This window comes from Mustela lutreola, chromosome 15 (genome assembly GCF_030435805.1).
Source record: "Mustela lutreola isolate mMusLut2 chromosome 15, mMusLut2.pri, whole genome shotgun sequence".
Lineage (NCBI taxonomy): Eukaryota > Metazoa > Chordata > Mammalia > Carnivora > Mustelidae > Mustela > Mustela lutreola.
The window spans coordinates 23,672,670-23,692,140 of record NC_081304.1 but is presented as its reverse complement, the minus strand read 5'-3'; the positions used below and the strand labels follow the sequence as shown (position 1 = coordinate 23,692,140).

The 19,471-nt window shown below is 53.7% G+C and overlaps 1 protein-coding gene across 5 annotated transcripts; it reads right to left on the bottom strand.

The window, feature by feature from the left end:
• Window positions 1-6,015: 6,015 nt before the first annotated feature.
• NFE2L1 (NFE2 like bZIP transcription factor 1) lies at window positions 6,016-18,599 on the bottom strand. Of its 5 annotated transcripts, none has more exons than XM_059150114.1 (6): window positions 18,466-18,599; window positions 15,895-16,913; window positions 10,934-11,149; window positions 10,426-10,515; window positions 10,046-10,204; window positions 6,016-9,236 (listed from the first exon to the last, which is right to left on the bottom strand). In XM_059150114.1, exons 2-6 carry the CDS (start codon window positions 16,402-16,404, stop codon window positions 7,869-7,871), a joined length of 2,343 nt encoding a protein of 780 aa, XP_059006097.1. In that variant the 5' UTR covers window positions 16,405-16,913; window positions 18,466-18,599; the 3' UTR covers window positions 6,016-7,868. The 5 variants fall into 5 exon arrangements, with proteins under 5 accessions (XP_059006097.1, XP_059006096.1, XP_059006099.1 ...); XM_059150113.1 differs by lacking the exon at window positions 18,466-18,599 and adding an exon at window positions 18,041-18,164; XM_059150116.1 differs by lacking the exon at window positions 18,466-18,599 and adding an exon at window positions 18,041-18,164 and having other exon boundaries at window positions 10,934-11,116.
• Window positions 18,600-19,471: the final 872 nt, after the last annotated feature.

Sequence of the window (19,471 nt, the reverse complement as noted above, 5' to 3'; positions counted from 1 at the left end):
TTTCTGTCTTGATTAAGTATTACCAAAAACTCTCCCTGCCTTTCACTACTTTATTGGTTCAGCCTATAAGGAAACAACTTCCACAGTTGGGTGGTTTAATTTCTTGAACACTGTAGGCTTGAGAATCTAATCTCTGGCCTGAAACTTTGAGTGGTCTCATCATTATTTATTTAGTGAACATTTATCGAACATTTATAATTACTCCAGAGATCATAAAGTTTGTCACATCATTCTGTCTTCATATTGCACAGTTTGTTTGGCGCACTGACCTGCTTGCACTTCCAGACCATGGTATGTTTGGAAACAGGGTTTTGAAGTAGGTTTAGTTCTTGGCTCGTGTATTTTGTAGACTTGTGTCACTTTAGCTAAATAGTCAACTCTGAAATTTTCAGGAATTGGCCTCATGTTTAATCACTGAATTAAAATGTTACCCACTTTATTAACGTCATTTTCTGCCTATAATTCTAGAGCAAAAATGGAACTAAGCTCTTGTTATTTATTAAAAGGAAAAATGGGATTTCCAGAGATCAAATCAGCTCTACTTACTAGCACAAAGCATTTGTTTCAAATAAATAAACTGATGCATAAATTTTTTTTCAAAAAGCCTCCTTGGGGCATCTGGCTGGCTCAGTCAGTAGAACATACAATTCTTGATCTTGGGATTATGAGTTTGACCCCCACATTGGGTGTGATTACCTAAAAACAAAATCTTAAAAAAAAAAAAAAAAAGCCTCCGAGGAGTTTGGGGAGATGAGGTTAAGTGGAGCCAGGGAGGAGGCCCTTCTGCACAGAGATCTTGGTGTGTCCTTGTAGTTGGCAGTAGCAGAGCCATTAGCTGGTTGGATGAGTTGGGGTGAGGTGGGCAGAGGTGTTCTGGTTCTGTACTGCACTGAAATTAGCCTTCAGCTTTCTAGGTGTCCAGAATGGACTGCTGTTCAGCTTTAGTCTTAACCTCTGGAACCTACTTAATTGCCATTTCTGGCAGTCCAGAACCCTCATAAAACCCCCTCATTCTTGCCCTGGGAAGATGCTGACATCGATAATGCATAATGAAAACGGAAGTGCGGATAGATTTTCACAGTTTTGTTATCTTTGAAAGCCAGCTGTCACATGTCTAGATGAAGGGTTTTGATAACAAAGTTTTCTCAAGTGCTTGTTGAAGCCACAAATGCATGCAGAAATGTTGGAAATAAAAGGTACACAGAGGCACAACAAAGCTTCCCTCTGTTTCAGAAGATATCGGAGAGCATTTCTTCAGGCAGCACAAGAGCGAGTTGGATGGCGTCAGTGGAGCTGCGTCATTGTAGACTCCACCCAGGAGTTGAAGAGGAGACAGGTGATGACTTTAGTAGCTATATGACAAGAAGAGCTTACTAACCCGGTGACCAGTCACCATCTGAGGTGTCTTCCGTTGTCTTCAGTTGAGTTTCAAGTTAGTACAGTAAATGACCATGGAGGCAGTCTGTTAGCTGACAGTGCTCAGGAATCATTGTTTCTGTGTCATTTGAAAGTTTGGGCTAATTATAAAGAATTTTTAATAGTTGAGTTTTTAAGTACTTACTTTCAGATATAATCTTATAATTCAGAATTCACTCCAGCTTGGGTCAGTTTGATTTTGACATGGCCATTTGGTGTTTGGCCTTATGTGCTCAGGACATCTTTATGGCTTGTGACAGTGGGAATGTGTGTTAGAGTCACTATTCCCATCACAGAGAAAGGGGAAATGAGAGGAAACTGCTACTCCAAGATAATTGGTGGAACTAGAACTCTGAAATCCCAAATTTTCTACAGTGGCTCCAGATCCTAAACTATGTATGGACCCAGGTTCTGTCTGAGATCAAATGAACCTGATGATGTGTCTCCGATGCTAGTATTAATCTGATTTGCAGGTTGGGTATTTCTGTGAGGATAAAAAGACCTTGTTTAAAATTCAAAGTGAAAGGGCGGAACTAAGTACAGGCTAGTGTTTCTCCTCTAGCATATGACTGAAAATACAAGTATTGCTACCAGGCCCGTGTTCAGCATTAGTAAAGCAAGGTATTTTGGCTTCATCTTGCTTTTTAGCAGTAGGAACCAATCTGGGCAGAGGCATCTGTGTGTTCTGGTGTGTGGCTGCGGAAGCTTGGTGATGGCGGAGCTTTAAGATTCCACAGACAATCCTTAGTCTGTGATCTGCATATCACCTCGGTTTGACAGTCCAGCACTGAGGTTTTCTTCAGGAGTTACTGCTGTTCTAACCTGTGCTCACAGGTGCTCAGCTATCTTCTATGGATGACTTTTAATTGACCTTGGCCTTGGGAGCTTCCCACTGAATAAACTGCTGAATCTTGAAAGCCTTGCACTGGGAAGAAAACCATACTTGGTCCTGCTCAGTGGGGGCAGGTAGAGCAAGTAGTCTGTTTTCTAGGGCTTCCCCCCCCCCCCTTTCTTTTTAACCTTAGGCCAGTGAGGCAGCAGGACTATGAGGCAAGGCTGAAACAATAAGTTTACAATATATACTGATGATTTGGTTCTGTGGTTGTTGCTTACATTAAATAGCTTGTGTTTAAATATTTAGTAGCGTGTCCAGATCTGCACTGTAACCTTGGTGGTTTGTGGTAGTACCAGAGCCACTGTTTACCCCATTGGACAACTTGGGGGCCTAGCCATGGGGCACTGGCTCACTGTTTAAATTGTTACTTCAGTCCCTAGCCGAGGACTAAGGTCTAAGACAACTTGGGGTGCCTGGGTGGCTCAGTCGTTAGGCAGCTGCTTTTGGCTCAGGTCATGATCCCAGGATCCTGGGATCAAGCCCCGAATTGGGCTCCTTGCCCTGTGGGAAGGCTGCTTCTCCCTCTCCCACTCCCTCTGCTTGTGTTCCCTCTCTCGTTATCTCTGTCAAATAAGTAAATAGAATCTTTAAAAAAAAAAAAAAAAGACAACTGAATTAGCCTAATTAAATTCATGTTTAAAAGCATCATCTCCTGGGACGCCTGGGTGGCTCAGTGGGTTAAGCCGCTGCCTTCGTCTCAGGTCATGATCCCAGGGTCATGGGATCAAGTCCAGCGTCCGGGTCCTTGCTCGACAGGGAACCTGCTTCTCTCGCTACCTCTGCCTGCCTCTCTGCCTGCTTGTGTGAACTCACTTGCTCTCTCTGGCAAATAAATAAAATCTTTAAAAAAAAAAGACACCATCTCCTTAGCCTTTTCCCTGCCTCCTCCCAAGTGTAAACTAGGTTTTGTTTCCCTGGTTGAAATAGCATCTGAAATTAAGTAACAAATACCATGCAATCTCTCTCCATTCTGCAGTTAGACTGGAAAAGAACCAGCTTTAAGACTTCTGTAATATTCCCGTTTGCTCAGAGAGGAAGACAAGTGTTTCTCTCCAACTGATTTTGAGAACACACCTCTTTACTGGGTCCTGAACTCCTCTGAACAGTCTGTGTGCTGGATTCTGTTTGTCTGCTAATCCAGGTGGACGTGAACTGTGAAGTCCTGGACAGAACAAGGGCCAGAACTCAAACCAGGTGTTAGGCTCCACATGTATACCGAGCTCCCCCACTGTGGGGTTCAGAACTAGAGGCAAGGAGGATGGGCGGCTTCTGTGGGAAAAGTGAAAGGTGAAAGGTTCTTGTTAGGCTGACAATGACAAATCGAAGGTCTGTGAGTCCCTTTCATCTCCCAGATGGGTCCAAGTGATAAGAAAACAAGGCTTAGCCACTCATGACAATGAAGACTGCGAGTTTTGCCAGTTTCCACACATGGCCGGGAGAGTGACCTCCAGGAAGGCCGCCAGCAGTCTGCTGCCTGTGCTTGTGTGCAGGCTGTGTCAGGAGTGAGAGGGACTTCTTGCTGGTGGTGCTATCGGACTGGTTAGTTGGAGCTGAAGATGTAGAACTAGGTCAGTGCCTCCTAGATGCAGTAGGAGACATGAAGGTGGTGGGGATGGTAGTTTGTGGGGATGGTAGTTTTTAAGACGGCTGCCTGAGGAAGGCCGGGCTGCGTGCTGAGTCCTCCCCAGTCACTGGCTGGCGGGTTGCTGTCCAGCCTTCCCCGGTCTGGGCAGGAGTCCACGGTGGAGGCCAGGGCTTGGGGGACACTGAGCATTCTCTAGCTCACTACCTTCCCCCTCAGTTCTGGATTTCTTCTATTTTTAGTGACACTGAAATACTGACCCCAGCCTCACTGGTGAGATCTGTGTAGTAGGGCAGATGCTGAAACAAGGGGTGTACTTCAGAATGCCCATGTGAATCAGGATGTGAGGAGAAATCGCCTTGGACAGCCCAGTACTAGAGTCAAGACAAAACCAGGCTTCTGCTCCCACGTGGGCAGGTCACTTTGAAGCCTGGTCTGCAGTGAAGCCTGCTCATCTCCCTGCCGAGTCCAGGACCTCTTCTCACTTGTCTGAGGTGTAGCAGCTTCTCTGACAGGCCTTATTACTCAAGTCCTCCTGTCTTATTCCTGCCAGAAGCTGAAGCACCCACTCCACCTGCCAGCGGCAGAAAGAGGTCAACCCCACAGTAAGTGCTGACCAACTTGGCTCAAAGCCCCAGCTAATCAGCAGGATCCTAGACACAACTGTACATCTCTCCATAAGGGGACGTGGGGAAGGGTGACAAAAATGTACTTTCTCAGAGCAGGGGCAGCACTTAAGAGGGTGAAGATGATTTTTTTTTTTTTCTCTTAAAAAACATTTAAATGTGTTAGGTTAAAATTGCAAAGCAAGATAAAAAGTTACAGCCTAATTGTGTACTTAAAAATACATACACACATTTCTAAAAGGGATACAAAAACATGACTGAGTTTTACTTGTCACAATTTACTCTTCTATATATAATTTGTATTTTTTATCAGGATGAATTAAAGTTTTTCAAACATAATTTTTAGTCTTACTCTTTTTTCAAGAATCTTGGTTTTATCTGGCGTACAGACATTAGCTAATTCCTAATTAGGAAAGAGCTCATTTGAGGATGCTTTCCAGCTAGATGGGGTTTTAGCAACAACAACAAAAGCCAGTGTAAACGGAAACAAATTAATTGATGTTATGAATTCTGTTCCACCCCTTCGGATACTCTGGTAGCACCATTAAAGGACTACAGGGCGGGGCGCCTGGGTGGCTCAGTGGGTTAAGCCTCTACCTTTGGCTCGGGTCATGATTCCGGGGTCCTGGGATCGAGCCCCATATTGGGCTCTCTGCTCAGCAGGGAGCCTGCTTCCTCCTCTCTCTCTCTGCCTACTTGTGATCTGTCGAATAAATGGAGAAAATCTTTTAAAATAAATAAATAAAGGACTATGGGGCTAGGCCAGGTCACAAGGGGGTACACGGGAGGTTCCACAATGGGGATCACAGCTTCTGGTCCTAAATATTGTCTGGTAATGTCACAGGCTGCCAGGTGAGCATTCGTTCCTCACATTTGCTAGGCACTTACCCAGCATGTGGCGGCGGCTCCAGCAAGCACCCAGCTCTTCGTAGGCTTGATATTAAAGCAGGTGTTTTGAGGGAGAACAGATTCTGTTCACCTCTGCTAGGAGGCTTTCAGATGCCTTAAACCCTGGAGTCTAGCTTCCTGCTTCTCTAGTTCTATGGTCCTCTTGCTCAAGTCTTGGGCCTGTGTCGGTCTCATGGATTTCTCAGGGTTTGTCTCGGTCATTGGTGTGGCTGCTCTCCCATGCTTTGCACCCCTTTGGCGGGTGGGGCCACTAGAGAAAGGACGGCATGCTCGCCATTAAAAATGCACTGACTCATAAGCGGACAAGGAGCTGGGCTAGGGGACAGCACCTCCACCTCGCCTAGTCCTTAGAAAAGCCCAAGAAGGATTCTAAGTCCCCCAAGGATTAAGTTAGAACCCTGTGAAGAGGTACCAGCACTGCTCGGAAAGTTTAATAGGGTACTGAAGACTTTGTCTTTCTAAATTTGTCAACCTCTCCTGTTCTTCACCCACCTTTCGCTGTGAGCTCTGCCTTAGCCACACAATGGCCAGTCCTCCCTCCTGGGGTCTTTTACTCAATTTGAATTCAAAATAGGGAAAAATTGCACTTCAGAATGAATCATCCATTTTATTTTATTTTATTTTGTCATGTGCTCACAGCATATCTCTCTCTCTCTCTCTCTCTCCTCTCCCTGGCAGGTCAGAGATAAATTAAAAATAAAATCTACAAGGAAAATAATTTATAAAAGCACTTCCCCAGGCTCATGCCTTGTATCCCCACTGCTCAGAACATCCCCCTTCCCCCTGTCCCCCAGCGGGGAGGAGAATCTGGCACTTCTCTTCCCACAACTCACTCCCGCTAGTCTGGAGCGGACTGTACTCCAGAGACAGGCAGGGGTGGGGGCAGCAGTGGCAAAGAGTTAAAAATAAAGACACTGTGGTCCTGGAACCATCTGGCCACCTTGGCGTTGCTCCCCTCTCTGCCTCCCCCAGGCAATCCTCCTGACTGGGGTCTCTACTAAACTGGGGGTGTAGAGAAGCAGCCTGTGGCCGAGAGCCTGGGGGTAGGTGCTCTCAGCCCCCATTACATGCACTTCTCATTCTCCTAGAAAGAAACAAACAAACAAAAAAGGCAGACGGAGACCTCGGGACAGAGGAGAAAAATCCCAAGTGTTCACACAGTTACACGGAGTCTTTATGGCAAAGAGAACATTTAGCAGCTTTGAATATTGGGGTATCTCCTTTTTACTCAACACAAGCATTCTAGACCCTATAAGTGAAACAGGGCTCAAGCCCTAAAAAAATCAAAGCGCAAGAAATTCTAAAAGGACTAGTTTTTGTTGCTGGGTTTTGTGGGTTTTTTTTTTGTTTTTTTTTTTGTCTTCAGTGACATGCCCAGTTGTTGGTAGGGGAGGCCTGAGGGAAGGGTCACTCCCCAGTTTGTGCTGAATACTGCCTGGCTTGTCCACATCATCCCCCTGCCTCAGAGTAGCCCCCAGGAGGCCACAGGCTCAGCACTGGGGGCACTGCCAGCGCCCCAGCTGCAGAAGAGCTCCAGGCAGCGGGGAGGGGCAGGGGCACACAGGCAGGCAGAGAACAGCCTTCGCATGCAGGCTCGGATGGAAACGTGGGTGCCTCAGCTCAGGGGGGACCGGGCACAGAGGGAGACAGGAGTGGCAGGGCAGTGAAGGACATGCTTGGTGTTGGGGCTGCTGCAACACAGCACGGGGGCCTTGTGACCCTTTCCTGTTCCCTCTCTGACCCTAACTCCTCAAGCGAGTGTTGGGTCCCAATGGCTCCCCTACAAATGAAAACATTACAGGACACACCCAAGAGCTCCCCTTTTGGGGCTCCACAGGGCAGGAGCTGAAAGAGCCCACAAGGCCCCTCCCAGATCCCACCTTGTGTTCCACCCTCCCCTGGGGTGAAGTGGGGATTACTACTGCCTAGGGCCTAGTCCCACCTAAACCTGCCCTCTGGTATTCTGGCAGAGCCAACCTTAACCTGCCCTTTGATTTTCTTCCCGCTTTGATTTTTTTTGGGTTTTGGTTTTTTTTTTTTTTTCTTTTCTTAAATCCCCCTTCTTTCCTCCCTTCCCTCCTTTCTTCTTTCCAGGAATGAGACTTTCTGTGACTTTCCTCTTACAAGATCCCCCCTTTTCCCCTTGGTCGGCCTCCAGCAATGCGAGCACCACCCCTTCCCTCAAAGGAAACAGCAGGGGTGAGGACCCTGTCCACCCAAACGGTCTGGCTGCTTCCGCCCCCCTTCCCCGCCCCACAGGGGGAAGCTGAGCCAGACAGCGCCTGCGCCCTCCTCTTCCTGTCCACTGACCCGCAGTTCATCCCATCTGAGATCTATTGGATAAGAAGGCATTCGAGTCCCCACTGTAGGTCCAGGTCCAGGCCCAGCCCTTCTCCAGTTTCCATCCCGGTGAGCGTCAACCCCCCTCTCCTCCCCAGGCTCACTTTCTTCGGTCCTTTGGCTTCCTCTCCTGTCGCCGGGCCTGCTGGTCAGCCAAGGTGCGGGGAATGAGGAGGACGCTGCCGTCCCCGGCATACTGGAGTGCGTACTGGCTGGGCGAGTAGGGCCGCCCATTCTCATCCCGCAGCCGCCCGAACACCTCCTGGTACAGGCTCTGGACCTTCTGCTTCATCTGCCGCAGGGACCGGAGGAACTCCACCTTCTCCCGCAGCAGCCGGGCTTTATCGCGCTGCAGGTCCTCCACGTCCCGCTCCAGGTTCAGGATGGTGTCCAGCTTGCGCTTGCGGCAGTTCTGCGCCGCCATCTTGTTCTTGCCCCGGCGCCGGATGTCGCGGATGAGGCTCAGCTGGGCCTCGCTCAGCTGGTACTTGGACAGCAGCTCGTTGAACTCCTCCACCGGCAGGTTGATGATTTTGTCATTGGTGAAGGGGATCTTCATGGCTCGGGCTCGATGCTCGTCCCGGCTCATCTGCTTGTCTAGGAAGTCGGCCTGCTTCTCCTTGCTGCCTTTCTTGAGGGCGCCGGGCGGTGGCAAGTCGGCGGAGTCGAGGGCGCTGGGCGCCATGTTGTACGTGTGGTTGTGGCCCACGTGCTCCAAGTAGGGCAGGCAGGAGAGCTGCGACGGGTCCTGGTAGCTCATGCGGCAGAACTTGGAGTATTCGGGCTGGTAACCCACAGCGCCCTCGGCCTCTTCCAGATCCAGGGTCTCAGAGTCAGAGCTGTACCCAACAGCACCTTCCTCAGAAAAGGAGGAAGAAGCTGAAGAAGAAGCAGAGGAGGAGGAAGAGGAGGAAGAGGAGGAGGAGGAAGAGGAGGAAGAGGAGGAAGAAGAGCTGCCTTCGGAGCCGCTCAGGGAGGAAGGGCTATGGCTGGAGTCCAAGGAGAGGCCTGAGTCAGAGTCGAACTCCTCTTCGAGCTGGGAGGCCTGCACGGGGTTGAAGCCCTCCTCGATGGCCAGGTCCATCAGGCTGATCTCGTCCAGCATGGCTTCGTCGAGCAGGCCCCCCAGTGGGTCGGGCAGCTCAGGGCCTGCCGTGTCGTTGGCGGTGCCGTTGAGCTGGGGCGGGAAGAAGAGCCCCGCCAGGTTGGTGGAGCCAAAGGTGGAGTTGAGGCTGGTGGAATTGCTGGGGACCAGCGGGAGCAGTGTGGAGCTGCCGGCCACAGGCAGGCTCTCCGCCTCAGGACTGAAGAGTGAGAAGTCCTGGCTGCAGCCCCCCAGGGACGCCTGATGCAGGCTGACATTCTGATTGATGGGAGTGTTGGGGGCAAGGCTGTAGTTGGTGCTCAGGGGGTCTCCAGGAGGGGCGCTGTACAGGATCTCACTCGTCGAAGTGTTCACTTCCATGGCCTGGCAGGGGAGAAGAGCATCACGGTTCACTCTGAGCAGACTCCCTCCCCCTGGGCTGCCAGGGGGGCGTGGGGAGGGGGTGCCGGCAGCAAGCACCAAGCACAGGCACAGCTACGTGGTGGGAAGCCGAGAGACTGGAATCCAGAGCCCAGGGTCAACTCCCAGTCCTGCTAGGTCCACCAGGCCTGCGAGGCCTGGCAGAGATGGGTAGACCCCACCCAACGCAGGGCTGCCCAGCTCCCAGCTATGTTTGGCCAGACTCCCCTACCTCCGAGAGAGAGGCAAGGAAAACATGCAACCCTGCCTACCTCTCCTCTGTAAAATCTGCACAGCCAAGAACACCCAGCCGTGGAGGGACAAAGCCCAACTGTACCACCTGCCCTGTGACCATGGGCACATCACTTAACCTCTCTGAGCTTCAATTTCCTCACCTTTAAAATAACAAACACCTGACTAGATGACCATAAGGGGCAGGAGCTGGCCCCAGCCGCAAACACACCACACCAGTGTCCGGCTATAGGAACCCTAAAGCTGGAAGCATGCGCTCAAGCGATTATCTACCTCGAAGGAAGAAGGCATACCTAGGGGACAGTCCTGTTTCAGAAGGCTCAGCTCTAACCCGAACCCCACATCCTGACTGTACCCCCTCCCCAAGGAGACACCTGGACGATGACCTCTTAGTGTCCCCACTTTCCCACGGATGAGAGAACTGTTCCCTTCTCTTCCCAGAGGAGAAAAATTTAGCAGCTGAATGGGAACACCCACTGCTCCACGCCCAAGAGGTTTGTGTCTTGTTCGGGTGATCCTACCTGCATTTCCATAATGGACATGAGATCTTGCCACTGCTGCTCCAAATCAAATGGCGACTCCGTCCCCGTCAGGAGAGGAGACAAGAGGTTGTTTTGAAGACCTGGGGGCTCACTCTCACTAGGCACTGCTTCTGTTATGCTGGAAATGTCTGCTGGAAACTAGGGCAAAACAGAGGTTTTAACGAGGGGAAGACAAGACCACTGTCACGTTCCTCCCAGAGACTACCAGCTGAGGTTCTGTCTCCTCCTTCCTCTGAATTCACCCCTGCGGCCAGGAGCAGGCCAGCCCTGGGGGCTGGCCCCCCGGACAGCCGCAGAGGGACACACGGCGTGCAGGCTGCCCTGCTGGCTCGGTGGGTGCTCCCTGGAGTCCTGCTCACCTCGGCATTCTCCCCAAAGGGGCAGGTGGCCTCCAGCAGCCTAAGGCACTCTTCCAGGGACAGGGCCGTCTGGTCCTCCCCACCAGGCACCTGTGGCAACAGCAACCGTAAGTCTGACTGACCTGGGCCTCGGCTGCCTGCAGGCCGAAGCCTCTGCCCCAGCCTTTCCCCAGCCTTGGGGGAAGCCGAAGGAGGGCCGGAACAGCTGCAGGCCTACACTCTCCCTCTGTGCCCAGGCTGATGACTGGCCCTACGTCCCAAACTCCAGGAAAGACCAGAGGGAGAGTGGAAGAATCCTGACAAATAGGAAGCTGCTAGATGCTTTGCTTCCTCCCTGCTGGTTGTCACCAAGGCCTGGCCCCTCTGCTTCTATTGCTCATCCACTCCCCCTTCCTCAGCCCAAGTGACTTAGAGACCCCAGCCCAAAAGATACATTCAGGTTTATCCCACAGACAGAAGCTGCCTTCTCTAAGGAGAAGTTTCTAGAAGTGGGCAGAGGTGGGGGTACCTGTGCAGGGAAGCTCTCCCCAGTTTCTCCATCCACTAGCAGGTTTCGCGCCAGAGCTTCTGCGCCCTCGCCTGACCAGGTGTCCTCCTGCTCCGCTCCATCTCGTACGTCCTTATCCACATCCTGCTCCTTCTGGCGATGACTATAGTCAAAAATCTCACGCCCAGCCCCCAGGTCAATATCCTGTCGCCAAAGGATGTCAATCAGATCTATGTCCTGAAAGACAGATCACCGCGACTTTAGCTCTTGGATCCAGGGGACTTTCCTAGCATCACTCTGATTAGACCTGGGAATGGGGGGCAGCTCTCCCAGCCTCTGTCCCCTCTGTACCAACAAGGCTTCATTCATCCATTTCCAGATACCAGCCTCCATAAAAAATAAGAACAAAAAACAAAAAACAAACAAACAAAAAAAACGAGCTAGCAAAAATTACCAGCATGATCAACCTCAGACAAGCCTGTGGGCTTAGGCCCAGAGATACAGCCAGGCCAAAAGGCAGGGCCACCTCACCGCTACACCAGAAAGAAGGGGGAAGGAAGCAGGAGACACTTCTCATTCTGGGAATGAGAATCCCCTCGAATTCGGGTTTGTTGTAGGATGCTGGCCAGGCCAGGCAAGGGCGAACTGTCACGCAGAATTACTCCGAGGTGGCCAGGCTTGCATCAGCCTATGGTGCCGTTTCATTTGCATAAAGGGGTGGGGTGGACCGGAGAGGAAAATCCCTGCATTTGCAACCACCTGCTGCCATCAATGACAACTGACAGGCTGCCTCCAGCCCTTCCTCCAGCCATTCCCCCTTCCCTGGCTGAGGCAGGAGTCAGGCCGGACACCCACAACTCTTAAAGCCCAGGCTCACCTCAAGATCCATCCCTGCCAGAATTCCCCCTCTCAGCTGATCCTAGCAAGCTGCTTCCGTCTCAGGCAGTCAGCTGATTCTCACTGGGCACCCCACCCCTGCCAAGGCCGGCGCCTGGTGTCCCCTCACACCAGCACTCTCACTCCCTTCCTCACCACACCCCAGGCCTCACTGCTGCTCCATCAGTCAACCCACTCAAGGACATGGGCCCCATCACCGCTCAGCCACAACTGCCACCTCAGCCACCAAAATGCCTCCTTCCCACTCTGCCCTGGTGGCTCCTGTCAGTTCCTGCACCAACTGCCACCCCCAAAGCCACCAGCATAGAACCCCAATAAATAAGAGCCATTTGGCCTTCCTACACATGCCATCCCCCTGTGGCTGAAGAAACCCTGAACTCCTGACTTCCATTCAGAGATTCAAAAAGCACTTTCCAGAAAGCAATTTCCTTACATGAGACGCCCCCACCCCAAGTCCTGACCAGACACCCCTTTCCCACCGTAAACCTCCCAGATCCCAAGACCTCCCAGGTGTACCTCTCCCTTCAGCCTCCCCCACATACACCAACCTGAACAGAAGCCCTGGACCCAGGAGCAGAGGGGGGCTGGGCCACCCGGTGCCCAGCCAGCAAAGAGTTAAGGGGCCGGCTCCCTTTGGCATGGCCCCCACCACTGTGAGAGCTGCGGTCCAGGCGGGTCATGGTCTGCGAGATGAGCCCCAGGGCAGCTGGTGCCGGGAAGCCGGACAGGGGGCTGCAAGGAGCTCTTGGCTTGCAGGGAGCACACCAGGCTGGAAGGGTGGCCCCTTGCTAGCTCCAAGGGGCCCGAGGAGGGTGCCCCGCCCGTGCTGCTGCCTGGGCGGCCCAGCCCAGCCCCCTTCCTCCATCCTCGAGCAGCCCCCTCCCACCTCACAACCCCAGTTCCACTCAGGCACCCGGCAGCCCCCACCCTGAGCTCACCGCAGAGGCTGCAGTGAGATGGGACTCCCACCCCATGCTCCGTGCTCAAGCTGCAGAGGAGAGCCAGCTCCCTCCGGGGCCTAGCCTCCCGCTCCTCCCTCTCTCCCCCTCCCCACGCCCCCCAAACTTGTTACCTAGGCTGCAGCAAGGAGCCAATCCCCTCCCCCTCCCACCCGCAGGTCACTGCTGAGGCTGCGGAGAGCCAATCCCCTCCCCCAGGTCAGCAGCTGGGCTGCGGAAAGAGCCAATCCCCTCCCACCGTCGTTACCTAGGCTGCGACGAGAGCCAATCTCCTCCCCCAAGTCTCCGCTGGAGATGCGGAAGGAGCCAATCCCCTCCCACCGCCTGTTACCTAGCTGCAGCCGGGAGCCAATCTCTGCACCAGGGCAGCTGGAGGAGCTGCCGCAAGGAACCAGCCCATCCCTGGGCCGCCTCCGTCTCCTCAAGGAGACGCACCCAGGGGCGGGCAGCCCCACCCAGCCCAGTCAGCCAGCCGGGGTGGCGCAGTGAGAGAGCCCTGGGGGGAAGGGGTGCCCCTCTCCCTCCTGTCGCATCCTGCCTTCCCCAGCCCACTCAGGACCGGGCAGAAACCACTCCCGCAGCTTCTCGGGAAATCTAGCTCTTCCCTGCAAGTGGAGTTTTCCTGTTCCTCAGCAGGGCTGCGGCTGGTCGTCCTGAAGCCCAAGGATCCCAAGCCAGGCTGGGCAAGGACCCTCCCTGCACCCAGCCCCGCTGGCAGCCAGGGGCTCTGACCCCGACCCCAGGCCAGAGGACAGAAAGGAGGAGAGCCGCCTGCACACAAGCGGAGAGGTCATAGTGCCGGCCAGGCCTGCCTCAGGCAGGAGGGAGTCCGAGCCTGAAGGCCATACCCGAAGGAGCCGGGTGCTCCCCCACATCCTGGCCACACTTGTGCGCCACGCGCCCCGCTCACCCCAGCTTTGTTCAAGAGCTGCTCGGGCGGCCCCTGGCCCACAACCCTAACGCCAGGAAAATGGCACCCACAGAATCGGCAGCACAGTTCCACCGTCCATCCTCACTGCTGCACCCCTCGAGCCTAAGGTCAGGTCAGGGACGGTATGTTCTCCTTGGTCACAGACTGCTCCTCGCAGGGAAAGAGCTGTACACAAGCCACCCCCTGCTCTGGGCAGAGTGCCAACCTCCAGGGGAATCCTATCCCTGACAAGGGCCTGGGCTAGGGCTGTCCATGGAAGCGGCCTGGCAGCGGGGGAGCTCTGCCACCCCTGGGGAGAATACCAGCTCCAGCAGCGCCTGTCACATGCTCTGGACCTGGGTATTTTTATCCCTGAGTTGCTGAGGAAATGTTGTTCTAGATGCGTAATAATCCTCCCTTCCCCCACACCCAGCCTAGGGCCCTCTGACCCACCCCCAACCCCCAAAGGGAACAGAGAAGGCCCGGAGTCAGGGACGGCACAACCTTCATGAAGGCCAAGAAATGGAAGAAAGCGGGGTCAAAGTCATCCCGTTCTGCCCCAACTCAGCCGATGACATCCATACCTCCCACCCCATCGCGTCCCAGGAGAACAGGAAGAGGACTGGAGCTTCACCTGCAGAGCTCCCAGGAGCAAGCCCAGTTACACAGCCAGCCCTTGGGGAGCCACATGAGGGCAGGAGGATGGAGGCGGAGGCTGGGACGCATACTTCTTCAGACCACCATGCCAAGACTGAAGCCCGTTTGAAGGAAAAGGACAGAGGAACAGAAAAAAAGTAAAGTTTCCAGTGGCACTGAAGAATCTAGGAACTGAGGCACTGCAAGGTAAGGAACGCTCACAGCTCCCGTGCTCAGATACTTCTAGATTATCTGATCCTCTCAAAGAAGATCCGGTGTAAGGCAGCTGAGCAGAGAGCAGCCCTGGCACTAAGACGTGTGGGGCCAGATCCCTCTGCCGTCGGGGGCCTGTCCCTTTTCAGTAAGTTTCGCAGCATCCCAACTAGATGCCAACAGCACCTCTTGCAGTTGTGGCAACCAGAACTGTCTCTACACATGACCATCTGTCCCCTGGACAGGCAAAATCACCCCCATGGAACACCACCCACCCAGAGGAAGTCACAAGCTTTGACAGCCACTGACATTCAAAGAAATGAACTCAGTAACGGGCTCAATTGCAGGACAGGAGGCAGAACCTGGTCAGACTGGTAGGCAGAAAAAGACCTAAGACCTGTAACACCTGTAAAACTTTGTACATACCTCCCCTCCTCCCCAGGACTGGGCTCTGGAAAACCCGGCCCAACGCAATCCAGCCTTCCCTTTCCCTAATGGCCAGGAGAGTGCAGCAGGCCTTTTCTCAAGCTCCTTAAGGCTGAGTGGCCAGGCCTGGCCCAAACAGAGCTCAAAGTGGTTTTATCATCACATTGGTGAAGTGGGAGCAGCAGGAGCCGTTCACCTCCACAAAGGCAAGTGCCTCACTTTCTGCCCCGAACAGTGTGTCAGCCACGCGTCAGGAGCCGAAGACCTCTGACAGCTCCAAGCAAGCTGACTGAGGTGGCGGAAGGCAGTTTCTCTTCTAGCTCCCAGCCCTCTCCTCCCTACTCCCTGCAGCAGGCCTCTAGCAAGGAATGGGAGCCTTGGTCCTCTCCTGGCCAAGAATAACTATCTAAATCTGCCCCTTGGCTCGGGCCCAGGAGAGCTGACTTATCAAGGACCTTACAACAACAGGTCTGACCACAAAGGAGGAGAATTTCAGGATATGCATGTGTGTGTTTTGATGTGGGGGAGGTACAAGGCAAGAGTCCACGAAGTATTTGTGTCTTAGCAACAGATACACACCGCATCAAAGCCCATCACAACACCACTCCCTCCCCCACCCCGGGGCCTCCAGCAGTCCTGTTGAAATCTAAGCAGTAAACACGCTGGCATGTTCTAGGAACCTCCCACTGCCCTGCCGGTACATTTAGAGGTGGGTCAATGGTTCAACACAAGGAAATGCTCCCAGGGCCCCAGGCCCCCCTCCTGTACCCCGCCGCTCCCAGTCAGACAATTCAGCTCATTCCTGCCAAAGAACAATGCCTGAGACCCCCCCCCCCCACGCCACTCCAGTTCTTTACAGCGGTCAGTACTGTGATCTCGCTCCTTCAGAACCAGCCCCCCACCCCGTCCCCTCTCACCCACCCCAACGTGTGGTCACTAACCTCTTTGGTTAGGTCTCCACTGACCGGAGGGGCTACAGCTCCCAAATCCTCCAGATCTTCACTGAATCCCTGCTCCGTCTCGCTTTCTCGCACCCCGTTGTCTGGGCCTGTCACATCTTGGAGGCCACTGGAACTCTCGAGGGTGAGGCCTGAGCTGGGCTGGCTGCCAGAGACAGACCCCTCTGGATCCCGGTGGACCAGCCAGGCGTTGACCTCAGTGGTCGGCACCTGGAACCTGTCCAGGGCCCTCACCTGACTGAGGAGCCGCCGGGCAGTGAAGTAATTGTCCAGGTCTATGCTCTTGGGGTGGATACCATAGCCATCCAAGGTATTCCTCAGGTTGTGGAACTGGGTCTGAGTATAGGCAGAACTGGGCCCCAGGATGATCTCCCGGAGCGGGGGAAGCTGTGAGGTCAGGTAAGTATCCACGTCCACCCGCACCCCAATCAAACTCAGCAGAATGGTGAACTGGAGAAGTCCTTCCGTTAAGTATTTCTTCAGAGAAAGCATTGCTGAAGGACCAGAATGTTTATGCTTTTTGGTTTTTAAATCTTCCAAAAGACAAATCAAGGCCACTGCTCTGGTGCTCCAGCCAGCAAGTTACCCTCCTCAGGGCCAAACCCTGTATCCCACCCTGGCAGAACACAGGGGCTGAGCTCCCGGATGGCCTCAGAGGAAAGCACACCCTGTGAAGCCAAGGCCTCTCTCCAGACCACATTCACTTTTCCCTTCTCGGCACCTCACCTCAGCGTGTACAACTGTTGCTAACCCAGTCCAGGCTCTCAAGGCCCACGTGACTTACTGTCTCCACAGTCCACATACAGTCACTTCCTCACTCACATTAGTTGTCCTCTCTGTAGATTCCACTGCAGGCTGTTCTCAGGAACAGCTGACGGGCTGTTTTGTTTTGTTTTCCTTCTCCCTAAGGTTTATTTTCTTTGGCTGGAGCTACAGGCCTTTTGTCTTGGGTCAGAGTGTCCCGCCTCCTCCACACTTACCAGGGGGGTTTCCAGAGAAACCTGAAATGGGAATCACAAGAGCAACAGGATAAGATTCCAGAATTTTCACACCATGATCAAGGCAGAAGGCTGGAAACACGTTCAAATGCCACTTTCATATTTTATTGAAAAATAAGTCAATTACTTTCAGAAAAATAAAAACCAAAAATCTGTTATAAGTAGAACTATGAAGAGAAAATACTGCTCACAAAGGATCCCCCTTTCTGGATACTATTTTTGTAATACCCTAAAAGGTAGCTTGTTTGGATAAGGAGATAATGCCTGGGGCATCCAAAATATTTTACATGATGTCTGATTTACCAACCCTCCCCCCCATCTATACACCACCCAGCTTCTATTTTTAGCTTGAGAAGCCCATTGCCTAACTTAAAGAAAAGTTGTATCCTCCATCTCTCAAGACAAAACTGCCTACAATCCCTGTCCCTTCCAGTTCTAAAGGGAAGGGAGAAACTAGTAATGGGAAAAGAGTATATGAGGACAACGTTCAGGACACCACTTCACAACAGAATAATGCCTTTTGTTTTCCCAACTTTAAAATATGGTTTCTCTTTCCTATGAAACCATAGGAATGGTGAGAGGGGGGGATGGTGAGAGGTCTTGGGGGGGCGGGAAGCAGTGAAGCAGGAGGATTATTCCACCCAGAATTTGCAATAGGCAGGTTATATTTTCATTTATATGACCTTCTGAGCCAAAGCAGAAGGATAAGACCAAGTTATCAACCTAAATAGCCAAGCGGGGAAGGAGTAAATCTGCCTTTCAGTTTCTGGTCTCTACTTCTGAGTTTCCATTAACCTCATAAACCAAGACGTAACTCTTCTCTTCACTGTCGTGACCCCCCTACCAACTTCATCCTAAAGGGGAAGAGTGACACACGGATAGGGACGGACGGACGGACGAATACACGAACGCGCGCGCGCGCGCGCGCACACACACACACACACACCTTATTTGGTTAAAGTAAACACAACTGCGACCCAGAATTCCTGCTAACACTACCCTCCCGTTCTCACGCAATTTATTACTAAAACCTCCCAAGAGACAAGTTCGAGAAAGCGGACAAGGCCCCATAAAAACGAAGAAGGCCAGACGCCTCTGGTCTGAGCCCAGTCCCACCCCGCCCCGGATACCCGAGTCCGGCTGGGACCAAGTCGCCATGCCCGCTGTCGGCGTCTCGGCTTCTACCCTTCTGGGGCAACAGCGAACAAGTGCGACTCAGTCGGCCTTGACCCACCCTCACAGCCAAACCCCACCCCGCCCTCCGTCCCGATGGCCCCACCCCGTTCCAGGCCTGGGCCTCACACCACGCCTTCTCGCGCCCTCAGCCCTCCCCAGTCCAACCCACCCTGGAGCTGGCTTTCTCCAAGGATTCGCGGCCCCTCCCTGCCAGGCCCAGGGCCCGGGCCCGTCGCGAATCCAGCTCGCCCGCCCGTTCCCGCCTCCTGCCTCCTGCCCCTGGGCTCCACCCCGCCGCCCTTCACCCCACAAGCCTCAGTCCCGCGGGGCTGCGCCCGCCCCCCCCCACCGACGTCGGGGAAAGGAATGTGCTTGATACCCGCTGCAGAGCTCAGCGTCCGCCGCTGCCGCCACAGCAGGCCCTCAGCCCGAGTCCCGGCCTTGCCGCCGCCACCGCCGGCCGGCCTAGAGCTCCCCAGCCTCCGCTTCCCTCCCCGCCCCCTCCTCCCACCTCACTCGGAAGCCCGCCCTCCGCGTCCTTCCTAGGAACACGTTTCTCCAATCAGCGAACCGAGACTGCGGCCGTCGCCGGATGTCACTTTGATTGACAGCCAAAAGAGCCCAATGGCTGAGCGTGCCTCCTCCTTCCTCTCCCGATTTCCCAAGACTGACATGGCCCACAGCCCAGTGCGTACATAGGCCCGCCCCGCGGCGTGGGCTCACCAATAAGTGGGGCGAAGGCCTTATTGCCCGGCATTCTGGCCCCTCCGCGGTGCGTCGGCCTTCCGAGGTACTATAGGTTGGGCGCGGAGTAAGTGTGCAAGCTGAGCGCTTTCAGTGCATTCCTCGGCTGGGGAATAAAGGCTTAGGACCGGGGGTGAGAGCTGGTATCACTGCCGGAGCGCGGAATTCTACCCCCGCCCCGAAGGTTCCCACGGTGACTTGCAAAAGCCCAGTGAGACCTGAGGGGGCCGAGGCGGGACACAGAGCATGTGTTCCCCGCGGTGACGACGCTCGAGCCGCCATATTGGGTGCTGGCAACGGAAACCGCTATTGCCGCTTCCGCTCTGTGCAGGCCTGGCATCGTGGCCCGAGCCCGTCGCAAGTGGCGGGCAGGGGTCGCATTGCGGGAAGGGCCCAGCGGGCGGGTTGCCACCACGGTCGTGGGACGTTGACGGTGTGAAGGATATGGCATGACTGGCGAGTTTTGTAGTGATAGGGACACCCCATAGAGTTCTCTTCCCCGTCTTGTCTGCCCCGCCCGCCCAGACCACGGAGCTTAGTCTTGCCTTTCAGGAACTTTCTTCGATTTCGGGTGCTGGCCAATCTCACCCAGCCGACATCTTTGTGATTTTTCAAACATTGCTTTATACCCAGCCTCTCCT